The sequence below is a fragment of the Cynocephalus volans genome, chromosome 4, assembly GCF_027409185.1.
Source record: "Cynocephalus volans isolate mCynVol1 chromosome 4, mCynVol1.pri, whole genome shotgun sequence".
Taxonomy (NCBI): domain Eukaryota; kingdom Metazoa; phylum Chordata; class Mammalia; order Dermoptera; family Cynocephalidae; genus Cynocephalus; species Cynocephalus volans.
In genome coordinates this window covers 145807519-145824700 of record NC_084463.1, presented here as the reverse complement: position 1 = coordinate 145824700, position 17182 = coordinate 145807519, and the positions used below count along the sequence as shown (strand labels likewise).

At 38.8% G+C, this 17182-nt stretch overlaps 1 protein-coding gene across 17 annotated transcripts in view; it reads left to right on the top strand.

Moving 5' to 3' along the window:
• The window catches only part of CELF1 (CUGBP Elav-like family member 1), a 65008-nt gene that overhangs the window by 24987 nt on the left and 22839 nt on the right, over nucleotides 1-17182 (top strand). For 10 of the 17 annotated variants that reach the window (XM_063092958.1, XM_063092957.1, XM_063092953.1 and 7 more), the window contains exons 2-4: nucleotides 8584-8623; nucleotides 12362-12442; nucleotides 13677-13828. The exons of 2 other annotated variants lie outside the window; for them this stretch is intronic. In XM_063092958.1, the coding sequence (XP_062949028.1) occupies nucleotides 13758-13828 (71 nt within the window). In that variant the 5' untranslated portion in view covers nucleotides 8584-8623; nucleotides 12362-12442; nucleotides 13677-13757. Of the gene's footprint in view, nucleotides 1-3237; nucleotides 3285-8583; nucleotides 8624-12361; nucleotides 12443-13676; nucleotides 13829-17182 lie in introns of those variants that run through there. 5 more of the 17 variants (XM_063092946.1, XM_063092947.1, XM_063092960.1 and 2 more) reach the window with 5 other exon arrangements.

Below are 17182 nucleotides of genomic sequence, written 5' to 3'. Positions count from 1 at the left end.
AGTTGTTATATCTCAAGTTTACTAATTACCTTAAAAAATAAAAGCAAAATAATATTTTGAGTTTCCCAATAAAAAGCATTGTACAAACTGTGCCTTAGTTTACCAAATATAGCACTGTGACTCAAGAAAGTCAAAGTCCCAGTGGCTGGTGTGGAACCTGGGTCACTTAATCCATTCTCTTCACTTTAGTTCCCTCATCTGAAAAATGAGAGTGAAAATGCTGAAGAATTTCATTTGAGCACTCAGAAAAATAATTTTAAAGCCATTTCCAGAAGGTTATGTATTATAATGACTCTTCAAAGACATCAAGATTATAAGGTAATTTAAAAAGTAACTCTGACAGTGAGAAAAAAATTAGTCACATTCTGCCTACATGGTACTAACATATGGTGCAGTCCTGATGAGCTGCACAAGTGGGCTGAAATCAAAATGCAGTTGGAGAGAGGAACAGTAGTGACTCACTAGATGAGAAAGATTTGGCCTTATGGCAGGGCAGTGAAACGAAGGAGGTACTGGTGGCCTTAGACCATGCCAAATTTGAGCAAGTGATACATGAATATTATGGAAAAGTCCAATGACTGAGCCCTGGTGTTTGGATTAGGTGCTTCGTCTGGTGTCACAGTCCCTGCAGCTAGTCCCCCTTTGTGGCTTCAGAGTCCCCCCTTCTTCCACCCAGAGTGAGGGAACCTTTGCCTCCTGTGACTTTTGTGCATGTTTCCTGTGCCTTTTGAAGGTAGAAGCCACCAGGCGAGTACTTAACACTGATGTGCCTGGAATACTGGGTTCAAACTAGAAAGATGTAGAAGCGTTAGTAATTCTGCCTGGAGAAAGCCGCATATTAGCTTAGCTACCATATGTAAACTGGTACTACTACATTCAGCAATTTGTTGCCCATTACTGACAGTGCTGCTGTAGGAAGGAAACAGGAGGAGCTGTAGAAGGAATGAGATTCCTTCCCTTCTCCCCCCTACCTTCACCCCAGTAGGGAGCTTTATGGGGAGGAGAGAGGGAATACTTAATGGGGATTTGGGAAGTACTTTAAGAGTGTGGGCATTTAGGGAGGAATTAGGAAAAGAGACTTAAAAAATGTATTTTGCATTCTCTGGCTGCCTCATCTGTGTGCCTCTCAGTTGATGAGATGTCCTCTTGTTTAGGTGCATATGTATGGAAAGATCATATAACTGAACAGGAGATGAGATAACACATTAAAGAGGAAGAAGAATAAAGAGCCCAGTTTACCTATCCTCATTCAACTTTAGTGAACCACCTTTTTGTACAATTTCAGAGGATTTGTGAAATAGATGTTATATTTATTGGTTGTGACATATAGGTAAGGATGCTGTTGGCAAAATCAAGCTTTAGGCCAATTCTGACTCTGATCCTTAAATAGAGGCTGTTCGTAAGAAAATGTTTATAATCAATTAAGTGAAAAAAAGTTATGCAGTAGTGTATACAGTATGGTATTGAATTTGATTATGTGTGTGTGTGCATTTTAATATAAGCATAGAAAAAAATCCTGGTAGGAAAAAACCAAAATGTGGCTTTATGTAAAAACTAAATAATTTAAGTTGTGGAAAGAAATGGAAAAATTAAAGCAGAATGAATACTTAGTGAGTAAATATTACTTCTGTTTAAAAAGAGGGGGGTCTTTTTTTTTTTATTTGTTTGCCAGAAAGTGCAAATATTTATGGGTAGAGATGTCTCAATTTAATAAAACATTCATGGAAACCTTACAAATTATATTAGATAAACTGGGGGATTCATTTCAGTAATTGAAGGTTCAGTATGTGTTATCTTTATTCCAGGTGTTCTGGAGATATAATTATAAAAGAGAAGGAGGGACTTGTTACTAATTTACAAAATTTACAGAATGGTAACAGTTAAAATATATTTCATTAACAAAAATTTAGTAATGAGCTTGAAATTAAGTTTCTCCCAAGTGTATCACATATGTGGTAGGAACTGAAATAGGTGACTGTTTAAAATGTTTGGAGAAAATATAATTATACTTTCAGCTGATTTAGTGGTAGTCTAAATTAATTTAGTCCTATCCTCTAAGGAATAGGAGGGAGTCAAAGGGGATGATTCTAATAGTGGTGGTAAACCCTTTAGAGAATATGGTGAAAGCTGTGGATTCTTCAGGAAACCTCACATGTTCATCTTCACACAGTTTAACGTAAAGTAGCATAGAGTTCATAGGCCTCCCCCGACTCGGAAGAGGTCTGAGGGTACCAGGTTAAGAATCCTGAACAAAGAGTGATGTTTTAAAAATCGGCCAGCTGCCACGCACACACACAAATTGTTGCCGTATCATGTGAATATACTTAAAAGTGATTAAGGTGGCAAATTTTGTTATGTTGTGTTATGTGTTTGTTTTTTAACCACAATATTAAAAAGCTGGGAAAAAACTTGTTGCCACTACAGAAAGGATGAGCATACTGGCCAGTGTGGAGAAGGAGATGAGATTAAGATCTGTTTATAAACTTCGTACTAGGGTCATGGAGAGGACACGCATAGATGACTCATTAGTCAATAAAGAGTCAGAAGCCCCAAACTGGAGCCTGATGATGGAAATAAGCCAGCTGAGTAGCTGAAGAGCGAGTGTCACAAGGAAAGAAAGGGGGATTTTTTTGCCCACAGGTAAAGTGTTAAAGTTTTATCCCTGTTGATCAAACAAGTCAGAATTAAGCCTGGTGCGGTACAGGACCTAGACTATTCTAGCACAGCGTAATTTATTACAGTGTAAGGGGATGCTCTGGGAGTGATGGGATTAGAAAGAAGGGAATTTATTATGTGGTTTAGGGTACCTTTTTGATCCACTTTTTCATCCCCATTTTACAGATAAGCAAAATGGTGACTAAATAGTTTCTCTAGGGTCATTCATTCTTGGGCTCACCTATTTGTTGCTGAGTGCTTTTACACATTTTATGTCATTTAATACACTATTAATTGTGATATATGTGCCCAGGATCCTAGGTTAGAATCTGATGGCAACTACGATTCCCCCTGCTAAAGGTTCCCGAAAAGAATAGGTAGATTGGCTACACCAGCCAAAGTCTGCTGGATTTTAGCACCAGTCCCTGGTGAAATTTTGCATCATGATGAAGTGGGCTAGCCAGGAATGCTTCCTAGTTGATCCTTTCATCTGATTGTTTGGCTTTCTAGAGTAAAGTGGTGGGTGACCATGCAGTTTTTCGAAGCAGAGAGCCCAGGCTTCTTATTGAGCCAGCCATATAATAGGAAGAAAAAGAAGGAAGTTGAGGGCATTGCAAGCAGGCTAAAAGGTAACAACATTTTTAAAAGAGTACGCTTTTCCCAAGTAATTTCTATTATTTGTCTATTTCCTCTTCCAGTTAAAAGTTTGTACAGTGATTTGATTGTATTCTGGGTATCCATTTCTTTCTTTCTTTCTTTCTTTCTTTCTTTCTTTCTTTCTTTCTTTCTTTCTTTCTTTCTTTCTTTCTTTCTTTCTTTCCTTTTTTTCTTTTCTTTCTTTCTTTCTTTCTTTCTTTCTTTCTTTCCTTTCTTTCTTTTCTTTCTTTCTTTCTTTCTTTCTTTTCTTTCTTTCTTTCTTTCTTTTCTTTCTTTCTTTTCTTTCTTTCTTTCTTTTCTTTCTTTCTTTTCTTTCTTTCTTTCTTTCTTTCTTTCTTTCTTTCTTTCTTTCTTTCTTTCTTTCTTTCTTTCTTTCTTTCTTTCTTTCTCTCTCTCTCTCTTTCTCTCTCTCTCTCTTTCTCTCTTACTTACTTACTTACTTACTTACTCACTCACTCACTCACTCACTCACTCACTCACTCACTCAATTTTATGGCCCTCAGCATGTAAAGAGTTTTTTCTGTGGTTTATGTGCATGAGCTTCCTTGGAGACAGTTTTTAATATGAAGCAGCCTTTTAACCAACAGGCAGACTGCCTGGCTTTATATCTCAATTCCCTGTGATCTTGAAGGACTTACTTCATCTCTTTGTGTCTTTTCTCATCTGAAAAATGGAGATAGGATAGGTATGAGGATTAAATATACCACATCAAAACAGGGAATGGCATACAGTAAATGCCCAAAAAATGTGAGGTTTGTTTATTGTCACTTTGCAAATTTCTGGAAATTTCTCCCTACTTTTAGGTGTTAAGGGTTTACAAACTTTAAATACTTACAGTCCATCAATTCGAGAATGCACGTTTATTCCCATTGATGGTATCTTAAATTCATTGATGCTAAAGATAGAAAAATCTGCTGTTCAAAAAACTGTTGATCTCAAAACCAGATATAAAATCGGCGAATTATCTATTGTTTTGAATTAATTATCCAGGCTAGTTTTCATGTTCCCAGGAGACTGGAAGGGTATCCTGAGGGCCAGGAACCAACACCTGGGCCTGCCTTGCCCTCCTCTGTCTGTCTTCAACCTGAACATCCTCACTTCCATGTTTAGGGGAAAAACACTTGTGCTTTTAAAAACATTTGAAAACCTCTAATCTGGATAGTTAAATTCTTCATTAGCTCCCTTTCTCATATCACAAAAGTTTTTAAAGGAATTATTGAGTGCGCTTACTAGCAATTGTTAGTAACAATGAATTTTGCTAATGAGGCCAAGGGCATGGGGTTCAGGACTTATGTAGGTCATTGAGCATCACTGTACCACCAGCTCTGTCTCTGGAGTTTGTGATCCAATGCATGCTACGTAAGAGCTGCTGATGTTGACTGAGTCAGTGGCCATTTTCCTGGGAAGGACAGTGTTTTGTCATTTACTCAGCATGCAAGCTATACAGGCCAGCAGAAAACTCTGAGAAATAAAAAAGGGTTCATGACCTTGCCTACTGTAAGGAGGGTGTACAGGATACCTGAGAGCTTTTGATCAGTGAAGTACAATTTTAAAGCTTCATTTGAGGTCATATTTTAAACATCCTAACATTTATCAGAAGCAGATAATACTGTTTGTTATTCTTAGCTAGCTTGCCCTTCATCCTTCTCACCATCCTCCCCACTTCCCAACCTTTTTGGTTCTCCTTTTCCTTCTTAGTTCTTTTTTTTTTTTTCTAGAGAGAGGCTGTGTTGCAAATTCCCTCTTTTTAAAAAATTTTTTTAAAATTTTATTTTGTCAATATACATTGTGGCTGATTATTGTTGCCCCTCACCAAAACCTCCCCCCCTCCTCCCTCCCCCCACTGATGTCCCCTCTGTTTGCTTGTATTAACTTCAAGTAATTGTGGTTGTTATATCTTCTCTCCCTCCCCCCCCCCCGGTTTTTTTTGTGTGTGTGTGTGTGAATTTATATATTAATTTTTAGCTCCCACCAATAAGTGAGAACATGTGGTATTTCTCTTTCTGTGCCTGACTTGTTTCACTTAATATAATTCTCTCTTCTTAGTTCTTTTACCTGTCTTTGGAACTGCCTTTATGCCACCTGGTCCCTGCATGGTGATAGAGAAAGGTGGAGATAATGTTAATAGAAACAGACATCTATGGCGGTCCAAGGAAATAACAGCACAAATATAATGTAGTTCAGGCTTCCTCAGTTTGGTTCCCCACAGAAATTAAAGGAAAGATGTAAAAAACCTCAAACCTAAGCCTTTTAGTTTCCATTCAGCTTTCCTTTCTCCCCAAAGCCTTTCTGTTTTCTTACAGAATAAGCAACAGAAGGTAGGAAAGGCAAAACCGGGAGACAGAGCTTTTAAAGAAAATACCTTTTTCTGTATTGGATTACCCACTGTCCTCCAGGTGACAAGGGCCTGTGTGGAGGAATACCATGTTACTCATTTTTTTAGTTTGTGTTTGAGTTTTCCATTAAAACGTCTTTCAGTGGCTTAGGAGTAGGATGATTAATATCCTATTTATGTGTATTTTTTAAAAAGGAGTTCATTTTTCTCTTTCTTTTGGCTAGGCAGTTAGGGGATTCCTAGCTCCCTCAGGCTGCTGTGTTCTCTAGGACCTAGATATGTGTCCTTCACCCTTTCATACACAGGTGCTTCATAAAGTTTATGGAAAAATAGAATTAAAAAATTATATGAGGACATGGGGTATAATCGCAGTTTGTGGTAATGGGCATGCTGATAGTATTGATCTGGCCATCACATCTTGGGCACAGGTGGTGATGGTCAGCTTTGTACCCCATGAAAATTCATAACCAATTTTTAAAAAATGAATCTCTCCAAGAACTTTTTGAAGACCCACTATTTATTGGCCTTTCTGAACAGCCCCAGGTCTCCCTTTTGCTGTCTGTATCCTAGTGATTCCCTGACTAGCACGCAATCTGAGTCTGCTCTCACAGAGTAGAGGAAGGGATGCCTGTAAAAACCAGTCACATAACAGTAGTGTTTCCTTAAACTGTTCCATACAACATTTTGGGAAACGTGGGCCCCTTGCCTTTTCTTTGCCCTTTATATCTTCCAGAACAACACTAGTAAGTAGAAATTTAACTTGCTCCCTACCCACCAAGGTAACCACTACTCCAGAGCCCTCTCAAGACATAACAAGTCAATAAAAGTTGGTACCTCCTAGATTATGGTCACATTTCTCAGAGGTAGACCATGTGCTGTGGAGTTAGACTCCCATCTGCAGCACCTACTGAGAAACACCTACAGACTATCTTCCGTAGCATCTGAATCCTTAGAGGAGTTCCCCCCGTAAATGTGAGAGTGATACAGGATTGGGTGAAGTATTGTGAACTTAATAAATGGAAATTCCTTTCCTTTTAACTTTTGATGGTATAGGCAGATCCAAGCAAATGCTTTTAGAAGTTTTTTTGTTAGTGTATTCGTCAGGGTTCTCCAGAGAGACAGAATCAATAGGATATGTTATAATTATGTGAGAGGGACTTAGGGGAATTAGCTCACGTGACTATAAGCTGGATACCAGTGGCGTGGCTCAATCCAAGTCCAAAGGCCTCAAAACCAGGGAAGCTAATGGTTTCCTTGGTGTAAGTCCTGGAACCCAAAAGCCAGAGTCTCAAGCTCTGATGTCCATGGACAGGAGAGAAGAGTGTATCCCAGCTCCAGCAGACTGAGAGAGAGCTTCACCTCTTTCCTCTGTCTTTTGTTCTTTCTGGCCCCCCAGCGGATTGGATGGTTCCCACCTACATTGCGGGAGGGTCTTTCCCACCTTGTCCACTCAGACTGTCATACTAATCTCTGCTGGAAACACTCACACGGACACACCTAAAAAATAGCTTTACCAGGTTTCTCAGCATTCCTTCATCTAACCAAGTTGACACCTAGTATTGACCTTTACAGGTAGTATACATTTTGCCTTAAAATTATTGGAAGTATCACTAGCAAAATTGGAAACTAATTAGATCCATGTGAGAAGTCAAATTAAATACTGGAGCCACCTACTTTATGCCAGTTAAAAAACATCTTTGTCTTCAGGGAGGATAGGCACAGTGTAAGTATCTCATTAGTTAGTTCTGGGTCTGGCTTTGCCTTGCAGAATTCTTGTACTTTCCAATGTAGACATTGTCCTTGATGACTTTGAGTAGTTCTCTGTAGCTAGGGCCAGACCAAAGTACAACTGGCAGGAGTTGTAAATGGAAGTTTGTAGAAATTTGGGCAGCTTCATACAGTGGATTTTTACTTGCAACATTATTCGATAATGTTTAAAAATAAAACATTTGGTTTTGTGGTTTCTCTGTTTGCTTTTACCTTCAGTTACTTCCCTATCTTCTGAGTTTTTTTGGTTTCAGTGGTTCACCACCACGTGAAGCCACCAAGATGCATTTACAGAGGCAGGAACTTGGTTGCTCTTGAAGAGTTTTATGCCTGGTACCTACCTATTAAAGAATGTTGTTTTGGGGAAATAGCGTGGCATCTTCACATTAATAACATGATCCTTAATTGCTAAAAGAATTATACAGCCTTTAGATTTTTTGTCATCTTCAGTCCAAAAACAGATGTTAAAAATGATTGTTTTGGGGCTGACCCATGGCTCACTTAGGAGAGTGTGGTGCTGATAACATCAAGGCCATGGGTTCAGATCCCATATAGGGATGGCCGGTTAGCTCATTGGGTGAGCGTGGTGCTGACACCACCAAGTCAAGGGTTAAGATCCCCTTACCAGTCATCTTTATATTAAAAAAAAAATAATAATAATAAAAATAAATTGTCTTGGTGATCTAAATATACTGAAATTCAGCCTCATAAATCCTACTCATTGTTTTGCTATTTGTTGTGACATTTTGGGGCAAGCTTCTTTTTTTTTTTTTTTTTTTGTCGTTTTTTCGTGACCGGCACTCAGCCAGTGAGTGCACCGGTCAGTCCTATATAGGATCCGAACCCGCGGCAAGAGCGTCGCCGGCGCTGCCAGCGCAGCACTCTACCAAGTGCGCCACAGGCTCGGCCCCGGGCAAGCTTCTTATAAGCCTTTTAGTACTTTAGTTCCCTGTCTTTTAAGTTGATGGTGTTTATAAATTAGCTTTGAGGTATTAAATGAAATTTATCTTTAAGGTGTTGTGTACTTAAAAATGGGAAGGGGAGGAGTACTTCTGTTTTATCTTCTGCTATGGTGACAGAGGGGCTTTTTTTTTGGAAAGAAACTACTTATCTGGAGTCATGAGGAGAGTAGGCATGGCCCACTTATTTTTCTTTCCTTGATATTTTAGAGTGAAGACATAGTCCAGAGAGGGAAGTGTAAAGCTACAGGTAGGCGCTGATTGCTGGATGGGTGTGTTCCATGGCCATCTTTTTAAACTTTTTGCATGAGGCCTGCTGTGCAGATGTGAAAAAGTTGCTTTCAGAAAGGGGATGGCTTCTTTTCTATAATATGGGATATAATTTGCAAAATGTCTGTTCCTAGGAAGATAGAAATATTTTCTTGCTCTCTCTTTCGACGTTTTCTCCTTAGCTATTTCCCAAGGCAGACTTATCTCCCACTAGAACTAGCTGCTGCCTACTTCTTACAGCTGTGGCAGTGAGAATGAGCGTGGGTATGTGTGTGTGTTTGGGGGTGGGTGGGAGCAATACTTTACACACCGCAGCTACCCAGTTAGTTACCTTTCTTTCCCCCATTCAACCTGATAGTTAGGAAATCCCAACTAAACTAGAACAAAGATGAGGATGGAACTTAGTGGATTCCACACAGATAATATTACTCTCCTGGAATCAGAATTTGTTCAACATACTGATTTTTTAATCAGCACTGGAACTTAAATAAAGCGTAAACTTACAGTAAACTGTTACCAACTAAGAATTACACTTAAGTTCCAGAACTAGTTTGGGATCTGAAAATATAGCTTTATTTGAAAGGTAGTCACAATTTGACAGGACTGTTTGTTAGATCAGGGTTAGTCAATAAACTCCAAGGGAAGTCCTGAGTTTATATTTTTGCTAAGAACACTAATCACAGAAAAAGGTCTTTCAGCTAGTCCTTCTCTTTGGCACTGATTGAGGGAGGAAAATGGACAACTTTTTAGCTTTCAAAAAAGGTGATGGTTTTCCTTCCTTTGGCCTTGTCATAACCACTCAGTATACCATATGTGATAATTTTGCAGGCAAAGCAACTTGCCCACAACAAATTATTAAAGTTAGTTCTTTTATTCGTACAGTGATTTTAGATATGAAATAGAACTTTTTCTTTCTTTTTACAATATTTCCATTTCTTTTTACTTTAAAGCTCTCCCCCTCTCCCAAATTCAGAAATTTTTACCTGGTCTAAACTCTTATTGAAAACTCACAAAGGATATTTGGTTTGCTTTAAGTTATTCTTAACTGTGCCATTTTTGCAACAACGGAAACAAAAAACTCCCACAAAGTGAGATGTCACAGAGATTATTACCTGTTTGGGTCGACATATTTTGCATATGCAAGATACTGGGTTAGGAGCTCTGGAAGACCCACTAATTATATTGGAAGTACTCAATTTTAGAAGTGAAATTCAAGTCCATAAAGGTTTTAAGCTAAAATTTTAAGGTACTGTGGTTGGTTATTTTCAAGTGGTATTAATTTCTTGCTGTTTTTCTGTATCCCTTATATCATCTAACTGTCAGCAGCTATTGAGGGGGGAAATACCCAGTCCACTTAGCAGTCTGAGGTTACAACTATCCCCTAGATTTTTGCACTTTTAGTTTCCTTTTATAGACTGATGGTGATTTTTCTTTCTTTTTTTTTTTTTTTTTCTTTTTGGCCGCTGGCTGGTATGGGGAGATGGTGATTTTTAATGACATAGGTTCCCTTTTATAATTCAGTGGTAGTCTCTAATCTCCTCTATGCTCATATCACCAGACTTCACATTATTGCCCTTTCAAATATGCTTAGATTACTAGGGTGGGTGTATAAAATCTGTTCATCTGTCATCGAACTCCCTGGTTAATGTCCAGATAGACATTTGCATGTGCCACTTAGGCTTTTTCCCCCCACCTGTAATTTTCTTTGCTCTTTCACCCTTTTGACAAAACAAATGCTGTGATTTTTAGTATTTCTCTCTTCCAATCCAGTTTTACATCTTCCTGTTAATTTTATTCCATTCCTATATTCTAAATGCAGGGTACACTATTCTCTTGAGCATTTCCTTTATCTTTATTGATGATTTTTTAATGATTTAGGTTCTTAATGTTACAGCAGGCTAATCACCCCTACTTTCATGTAATTAGGCTTTGAATGGTTGCCTTTTTATTAAAGAAGTAGTAGAGAAGATTCAAGGCTAAGAAAACTGAGACAGACAGACAACCAAGAAAAAAGGAAACCATGAAAGTAAATTCAGAGAGAAAGGAACAGGTGATAAAAAGAGACAGAGAGAAAGTTAAGATCTTCTTTTGCAGCAGACCCTTGGTTATAATCTTCCTGTCATCTCTTTCTTTTAAATTTTTTTTTCCCCTCTCTCGTTTTTCATGGCTAGCCGGTAAGGGGATCCAAACCCTTGACCTTGGTATTACCAGCACCACGTTCTCCCAAATGAGCTAACTGGCCACCCCACCATCTCTTTATTTCTAATACATCCTTTGGGGGAAAAGCCTGGAGTGTGTATTTAATAAATTAGGCTGGCTGGGTTGGCTCAGTTGGTTACAGCACAGTGTTACAACACCAAGGTCAAAAGGTTCGGATCCCTGTACTGGCCAGCCACCACACACAAAAAAGAAATTAAACAGCAACAACAAACTTATGGGCAGTTTTCTGGGAACAACTGACTTTTAATTCTACTTTTTATTTTGTCTTAATGTCTGCATTTTTGTATTCCCATAATTTTTTTTTATTACTACAACTTTATAATCCTTTTCTAAAATTGAGTGACTTTTGATTAGTTTCTGTGCTTGCTTTTCTCACAAGCATGTTCAGTTTAATTATATTGAGATAATGCTTGTGATCTGACTAAAGAGAAGTGCCCTCCTTCATGTAATAACATTTCCATCTTGTAGGTTTTTAAAGCATTGTTGCTTTATAAATCATGAAATGGATTTTAATAGCAGTGTAGGCACAGAGAATTTGTGGGCCCCTCCACTCCCTGATTTCTTTTTTTAAATTGTTTTATAAATCGGGTTTCTAGAGATTTCCTTTTGCAGGGAGGAGGGCTGCTTGCTAGTACAGAGACTGGAGACTTCTTTTGAATAAAAGTTCCGTGACTGGGAGAAAATGGTTTTAAAATCTTACTCTAAATAGTGTTTCCCAATCTTTGGCTTGGTGAAAATTATAATGAGTACACATTCTTTCACACACTGGGCAGTGCCTGGCAACTCAGTAAAGTCTCCATTTAAGTACTCTTTTTGGTATAGATGTAATTCTGATTAAAATAGAGATATATTAGAATTTATATATTTTTACTGAATAGTAAAAACACAGCAGTAACCAATGGGATTCCTTGAAATGTATTGATTCCTTTTTAAAGGAATTCTTGAACTAAAAAATCTAATTTGGTTGTTGACTCACAAAGTTACTCCTTGATCCAGGTAGCTTTCCATAGGAAGAGGCTTGTTACCAGCTCTAATGTACATAGTAGAAACTAGGACAAACCTAATGGTAACATTACTAGTCCCAGCTAGGGTTACTATAATCTTCTGCTTGACTGACTGTCAGGGCTGGGTAATCTGTATACTGTGTGTCAGTTGCACAGTTTCCTTTCACTTGCAGCTTGTTTTTGCCTTTTCTTTTAATAGGATGGAAGAGAGCTCCTGCCACTTCTCCCACCAAAGGAGTAGATCAAATGAGCGAGAGTCTCTGACAAAATAGGAGGAGGAGTTAGCTGCTGTTAACAGTTCTAGATTTTGGATGGTTATGTCTAAACATTAGACAGAAGACACAGTTTCTCCCTTCTTGGATCAGATGCAGACAGGTGTCAACCATTGTCACATAGACTAGAACTTTTAGGCCTGTGCCATCACATGTTGCCTTTCATCATTTTTTTTTAAAGTAACTATATGTTTAGGAGTTCATTCGTTTACTTCTTTACAGGGTGAACATAACTTCTTTTTTTCAAAGTTTCCTGTGTTGTGAACTGAGCGTGGGTGAAATTTCAAGAGTGAAATCTTTGAGGTAAGGCAGCCCTACTGATAAAAACAGAAAGAAGGCCTGTGAAATTTGGGAGCCTTCAGAGATATAGTTTTAGAGTCAATGCCTAAATATTGAAATGCCACCATTTGTTGTTTGGAGGGATGTGGAGCTAAATTGAGAATGGGCGCACACATCTGCCTTGATTGCTAAGTATATCCATTTCTACTGCTCACCCGTAATAGAATTTGAATGTGTGCTTTCATTAGTCTTGGTTTTAGCAACATTTTAAAGGAGGAAAGAGAATGAAGAGACTTAATCTACATTCCTCTGTCCATCTTTTACATGTTTGAGTGTTTGTCCCTGGTAGGTCCCAGTTCTTTTTTTATTACTATCACTGTGGAGGCTTTTGTTTGCCTTTTGTTTTTTGTTTCTTTAGAAAAATCAACAGAACCGAAAAGACATTTCCTATCAAGAACACTATCAAGAGGCAGACTATTAATTTTTCCGTTTTTATTTTCTGGCAAATTAAGATTCAGAGTTAGTAAAGAAATTTTGCCCATGCTACCTAATGAATGCTACTGAATAAAGGATTTTTGAAATTCTTCATCCTGACGAGGAACCATTGGATAGCACACTTTGCTCTCAATACCATTAAGAAAGCAAGGTCGGTCCAGTGTAGGTAGTTGTATGTGAGCAGTAAGTTTCTGGTGGCCAGTTCTTTGATGAGCTTGCCTCTGGCCTGCTTCTGATGGTCTTACCACTCCTCCTTATGTGACTGTTCTGAGGTTAGTTTGGACCCAAGCATTGTGCTCATTGCTGTCTTTGGCACATGGAAACTTGAGTTTAAAACCAAGGCTAACAACTCAATTCTTTTTAAAAAGCATTTCAGACCACATGAGGTGAGCTTTTTTGGCTTCAGGTAGTTTCAGGCTTTGGGGGACCTCAAAAACTGATTTGCAAGGAGGAGTTTGGAGGATGTGAAACAAGTTTGTGTTTCTTCTGCTCTGTTAGCTACTGCTATCTTCATGGATCTGACACGCCATTTATCTGACAGTGCACTTAGTACTGCTTCGCCAGGGAAAATCACACAAAACAAGCCTGGCGCATCAGCACTTTCATTGTGTGCCGGGCTGAGCCTCCCTTCACATGGTCACATCCCCGTTTTAATCCAATACTCCCTTTCCCTGCCCCTTCCCCAGTCCTGCCTCTTTCTGTGGCACTTATTGCTGGTTTCCCTGAGCTCCTGTTTCCACTTTGTGTTTTTTGTGGGGCCCAGGAAGCTAAAGCTGTGTGTATTTGTGGATCAGACAAGTGCAGCAAGTTAATATCATTGGCTACTGAAGGGGAAAGTGAGGTGATGGCTGCGTTTAAGTTGGATTTCCTTCCAGAAATGATGGTGGATCATTGCTCTTTGAATTCCAGTCCCGTGTAAGTATTTTTGTTGTCTAATTTTTATCATAAGCAGAGGAACTGGGCTGTTTATTTGATGAAAGTGGGTCTTTTCATTACAAGAGGGAAGAAAAAATTGGGCAAGGAATCCAAAATCTCTCATGCTATCATTTTCTGTTGTAGTCTGATTCAGTCTCATTACTGCTAATTTCCTTGAGGCTGTACCTAAGTTCTTTACATAAGGATGCACTTGATAAATGATCAGCAACATCAGCTCAAATGTACTGGCTTCCATCCCTTCAAGCTGTGTTTTCTCATATGATAGAGTCCAAGGTATTTTTTAAAAAACTGTAACTTTATTGCTTTGGGTTGGGTATGCAGTTTCAATCTTTTGGAAGGAAGTGTTTTATTTATTATTTTTAATTATAATCTTAGATCACAGAGGAGTCTGGCAGCTAGGATGTACTTAGTATACAGCATTCTGTATTGAAATGCAAAGTGTTATCCTGAACCTTGATTATTTTTTCTCTCCAATCTAATTGAAAATGCAGCTCAGCACGTGATTTCAGGAACATCAGATTGCCCCCCACCCTCTAAAAAAAGCAGAACTGGATCAATCTTGATTGACAGTTTGCCTAAATAAATTGTGAAGATGGGAGTGAGAAACCTTGTTAAGTTGCAGTATTGTGCAAGAACTGCCCATACACACAGCTAAAATGCTAACTTGGCCCTGAGTTGTAGCTACAGGGCACCTGAATTCTGGACTTTGTGGAGAAGGATCTAATTCCAACCCCCCGATTTAAGTCATTTTAGCCAGGCCTCAAAGTATCTTGGAACCTCAAGCAAATGAGCCTTAGGTTTTTCAAAGCCAAGAATACTAAACGGTTGGATATTCCCTAGATAACAGGTGTTCGTGGAAGTCTTTGAGTTAGGTCTCCATGTGCAAATCAGTCTACCCTGGGATTAGGTGTAACAGGTGTGGATAATGGCAGATGCTGAACAGTTCTTTGTGGAATAGTTTGGGGCACTTCAAATTCAAAGTTAGCTGACTTACTCTTTTGAAATGGATACTGTATCTTCTCCGTAGCGTCTAAAATAACAGTAATTTACATAGATGTGTTTTTTTATTAAATTTTACTACGAAAATTTTATTTTAACAGTAGTAACAGGTGAAATTACAGTGAATATCATCATGAAGATTTAATACATAATAAAGGTATTCCCATGTCCCAGGATATATGATCCCTAGAAATAGGACTTTGTGGATCAAATTATCTTTCATTGTTACACTTCTTTCTGTGCTTTGCCACTGCCTAGTGTTCAACCCATTGACACAGCATTTTTCTCAGACTGTTATCTCATCAATTGGACTAATTCAGGTCTGGACCATGGACCACTGCATGAAAATCACCTGGAACTTAAAAATCCAGATATTCTTTTTTTTTTTAAGATGACTGGTAAGGGGATCTTAACCCTTGACTTGGTGTTGTCAGCACCATGCTCACCCAGTGAACTAACCAGCCATCCCTATATAGGGATCTGAACCCATGGCCTTGGTGTTATCAGCACCACACTCTCTCGAGCCGGCCCCTAAAAATCCAGATATTCTTATCCTACAGTAGGACCCAAGACTCAAACACACACACACACACACACACACACTCACACACACTCTCTCTCTCTCTCTCTCTCTATGTATATATATATATATATGTATGTATGTATGTATATAATTTTTTTTTTTTTTTTTGATAGACCAGTAAGGGAATCTTAACCCTTAACTTGGTGTTGTCAGCACCACACTCTCCCATGTGAGCAAACTGGCCGTCCCTATATAGGGATCTGAACCCTTGGCCTTGGTGTTATCAGCACCACACTCCCAAGTGAGCCATAGGCTGGTCCTTGAAGATTATATTTTAACAAGTATCCGGTGTAGTGTTCATGCACACTAAAGTTTGAGAACTGACAGACTTAATGCAGGTCATCCCAAGTTAATCAGGGAGTAGACTGTCATAATCATTTTTTCCAAGTGCATATGTTTTAGTCATCCATCTTCACCAAGGCTTTGTAAGGCTAACTGGGCTTAGACTATTTCCCCTGTTTTACTGATGAGAAACCAATTGAGAGAGCCTATAACTGACTTGCCTGAGGACAACTGGTGTCCAAAATACAAGTTTAGTGATATCCTCTTTTTATTTTTGCTCACTTGATCAGACTGTCTCAGGTGTCAATGAGCCATCAGTTCCTCCCGTTGTTCCAAGTCCTTAGGTCCACTCCTGTAGTCACCATACAGCAAAACACAAACATGAAAACAGTAAGCAGCTGGGAAGAAGAAAGTTCTTGAGAATGGTGGGTATTTGCCACCCCTTTCTTGGATTCTCAGCCCTTTGTTTCCTTCTGTTTTAGCAGGAGGCTTGCCATCAGTGGTTTTCTCACTGGAGTGATTTTACCTGGGAATGTGATCTAGTGATATATCTTATTTCAAACTTTTTTTTTTTTTTTTTATAACAGAGAAGTGGTGGGAGAGCTCTGGAAGGGCCAGGGGACATGGGCCCTAGTTCCTATTTTTACTTGCAGTTGGTGTCCTTGATTCAACTTTGATCACTCTTAAGCTTCTATTGATTCCTCTTACTTTGCTTGCATCCTAGAATTGGGTGTTCTCTGAGGGATGTGTCACAGGCCTTTTTCTTTTAGTTCTCCCATTGCTTAAGGGGGCACTGATATGCTTCACTGATTCTCACATCTCTATATCTATACCCCAGTGTCTTCTGAGCTCTATGACTTTATTCTAAAAACTGCTTATTGGACACCTTCATCTGGAGGCTTCCCCACAAAAAACAACCCCACAATTGCACTAGAACCCAAGAATTATTGGTAACCTTTTCCTCATCTCCTTGGAGTTCACGTGAACCCCAAGTCCTAGTGGATCCTGATTCAGAATTTCTCAGCATTAGCTGGCCAGGTGGTTAGAGCTTACCCTTATAACACCAAGGTCACAGGTTCAGAGGCCAGCCACCCCACCCCCCACCCCCCAAAATTCTCAGCATTGCTTGCGACTGGGCCCTAATCTTATGAGCCGGTTTATGAAAGGGCCTCCTGATTTCCATGGTTCCCCACTTTATTTCATCCTCTAGATTATTGCTAGGTATCTTTTATTTTATTTTTTGGATTTTTACACACGATTTTTAGATAATTATTACAAAAAGCTAAATGGCAAAGTCCAGTGCATGCATGCACACACATTTAATACCATGTTTTTATCATATTCCTCCCTTCATAATAACATCACTTTATATATTGCACAGCATTATTAAAAATTAAGATGTAAGAATCTAGTTATCTTTTAAAAGACAAATCTTATCACTCTCTTGTTTTACAGTCTTGGGAAAAGTC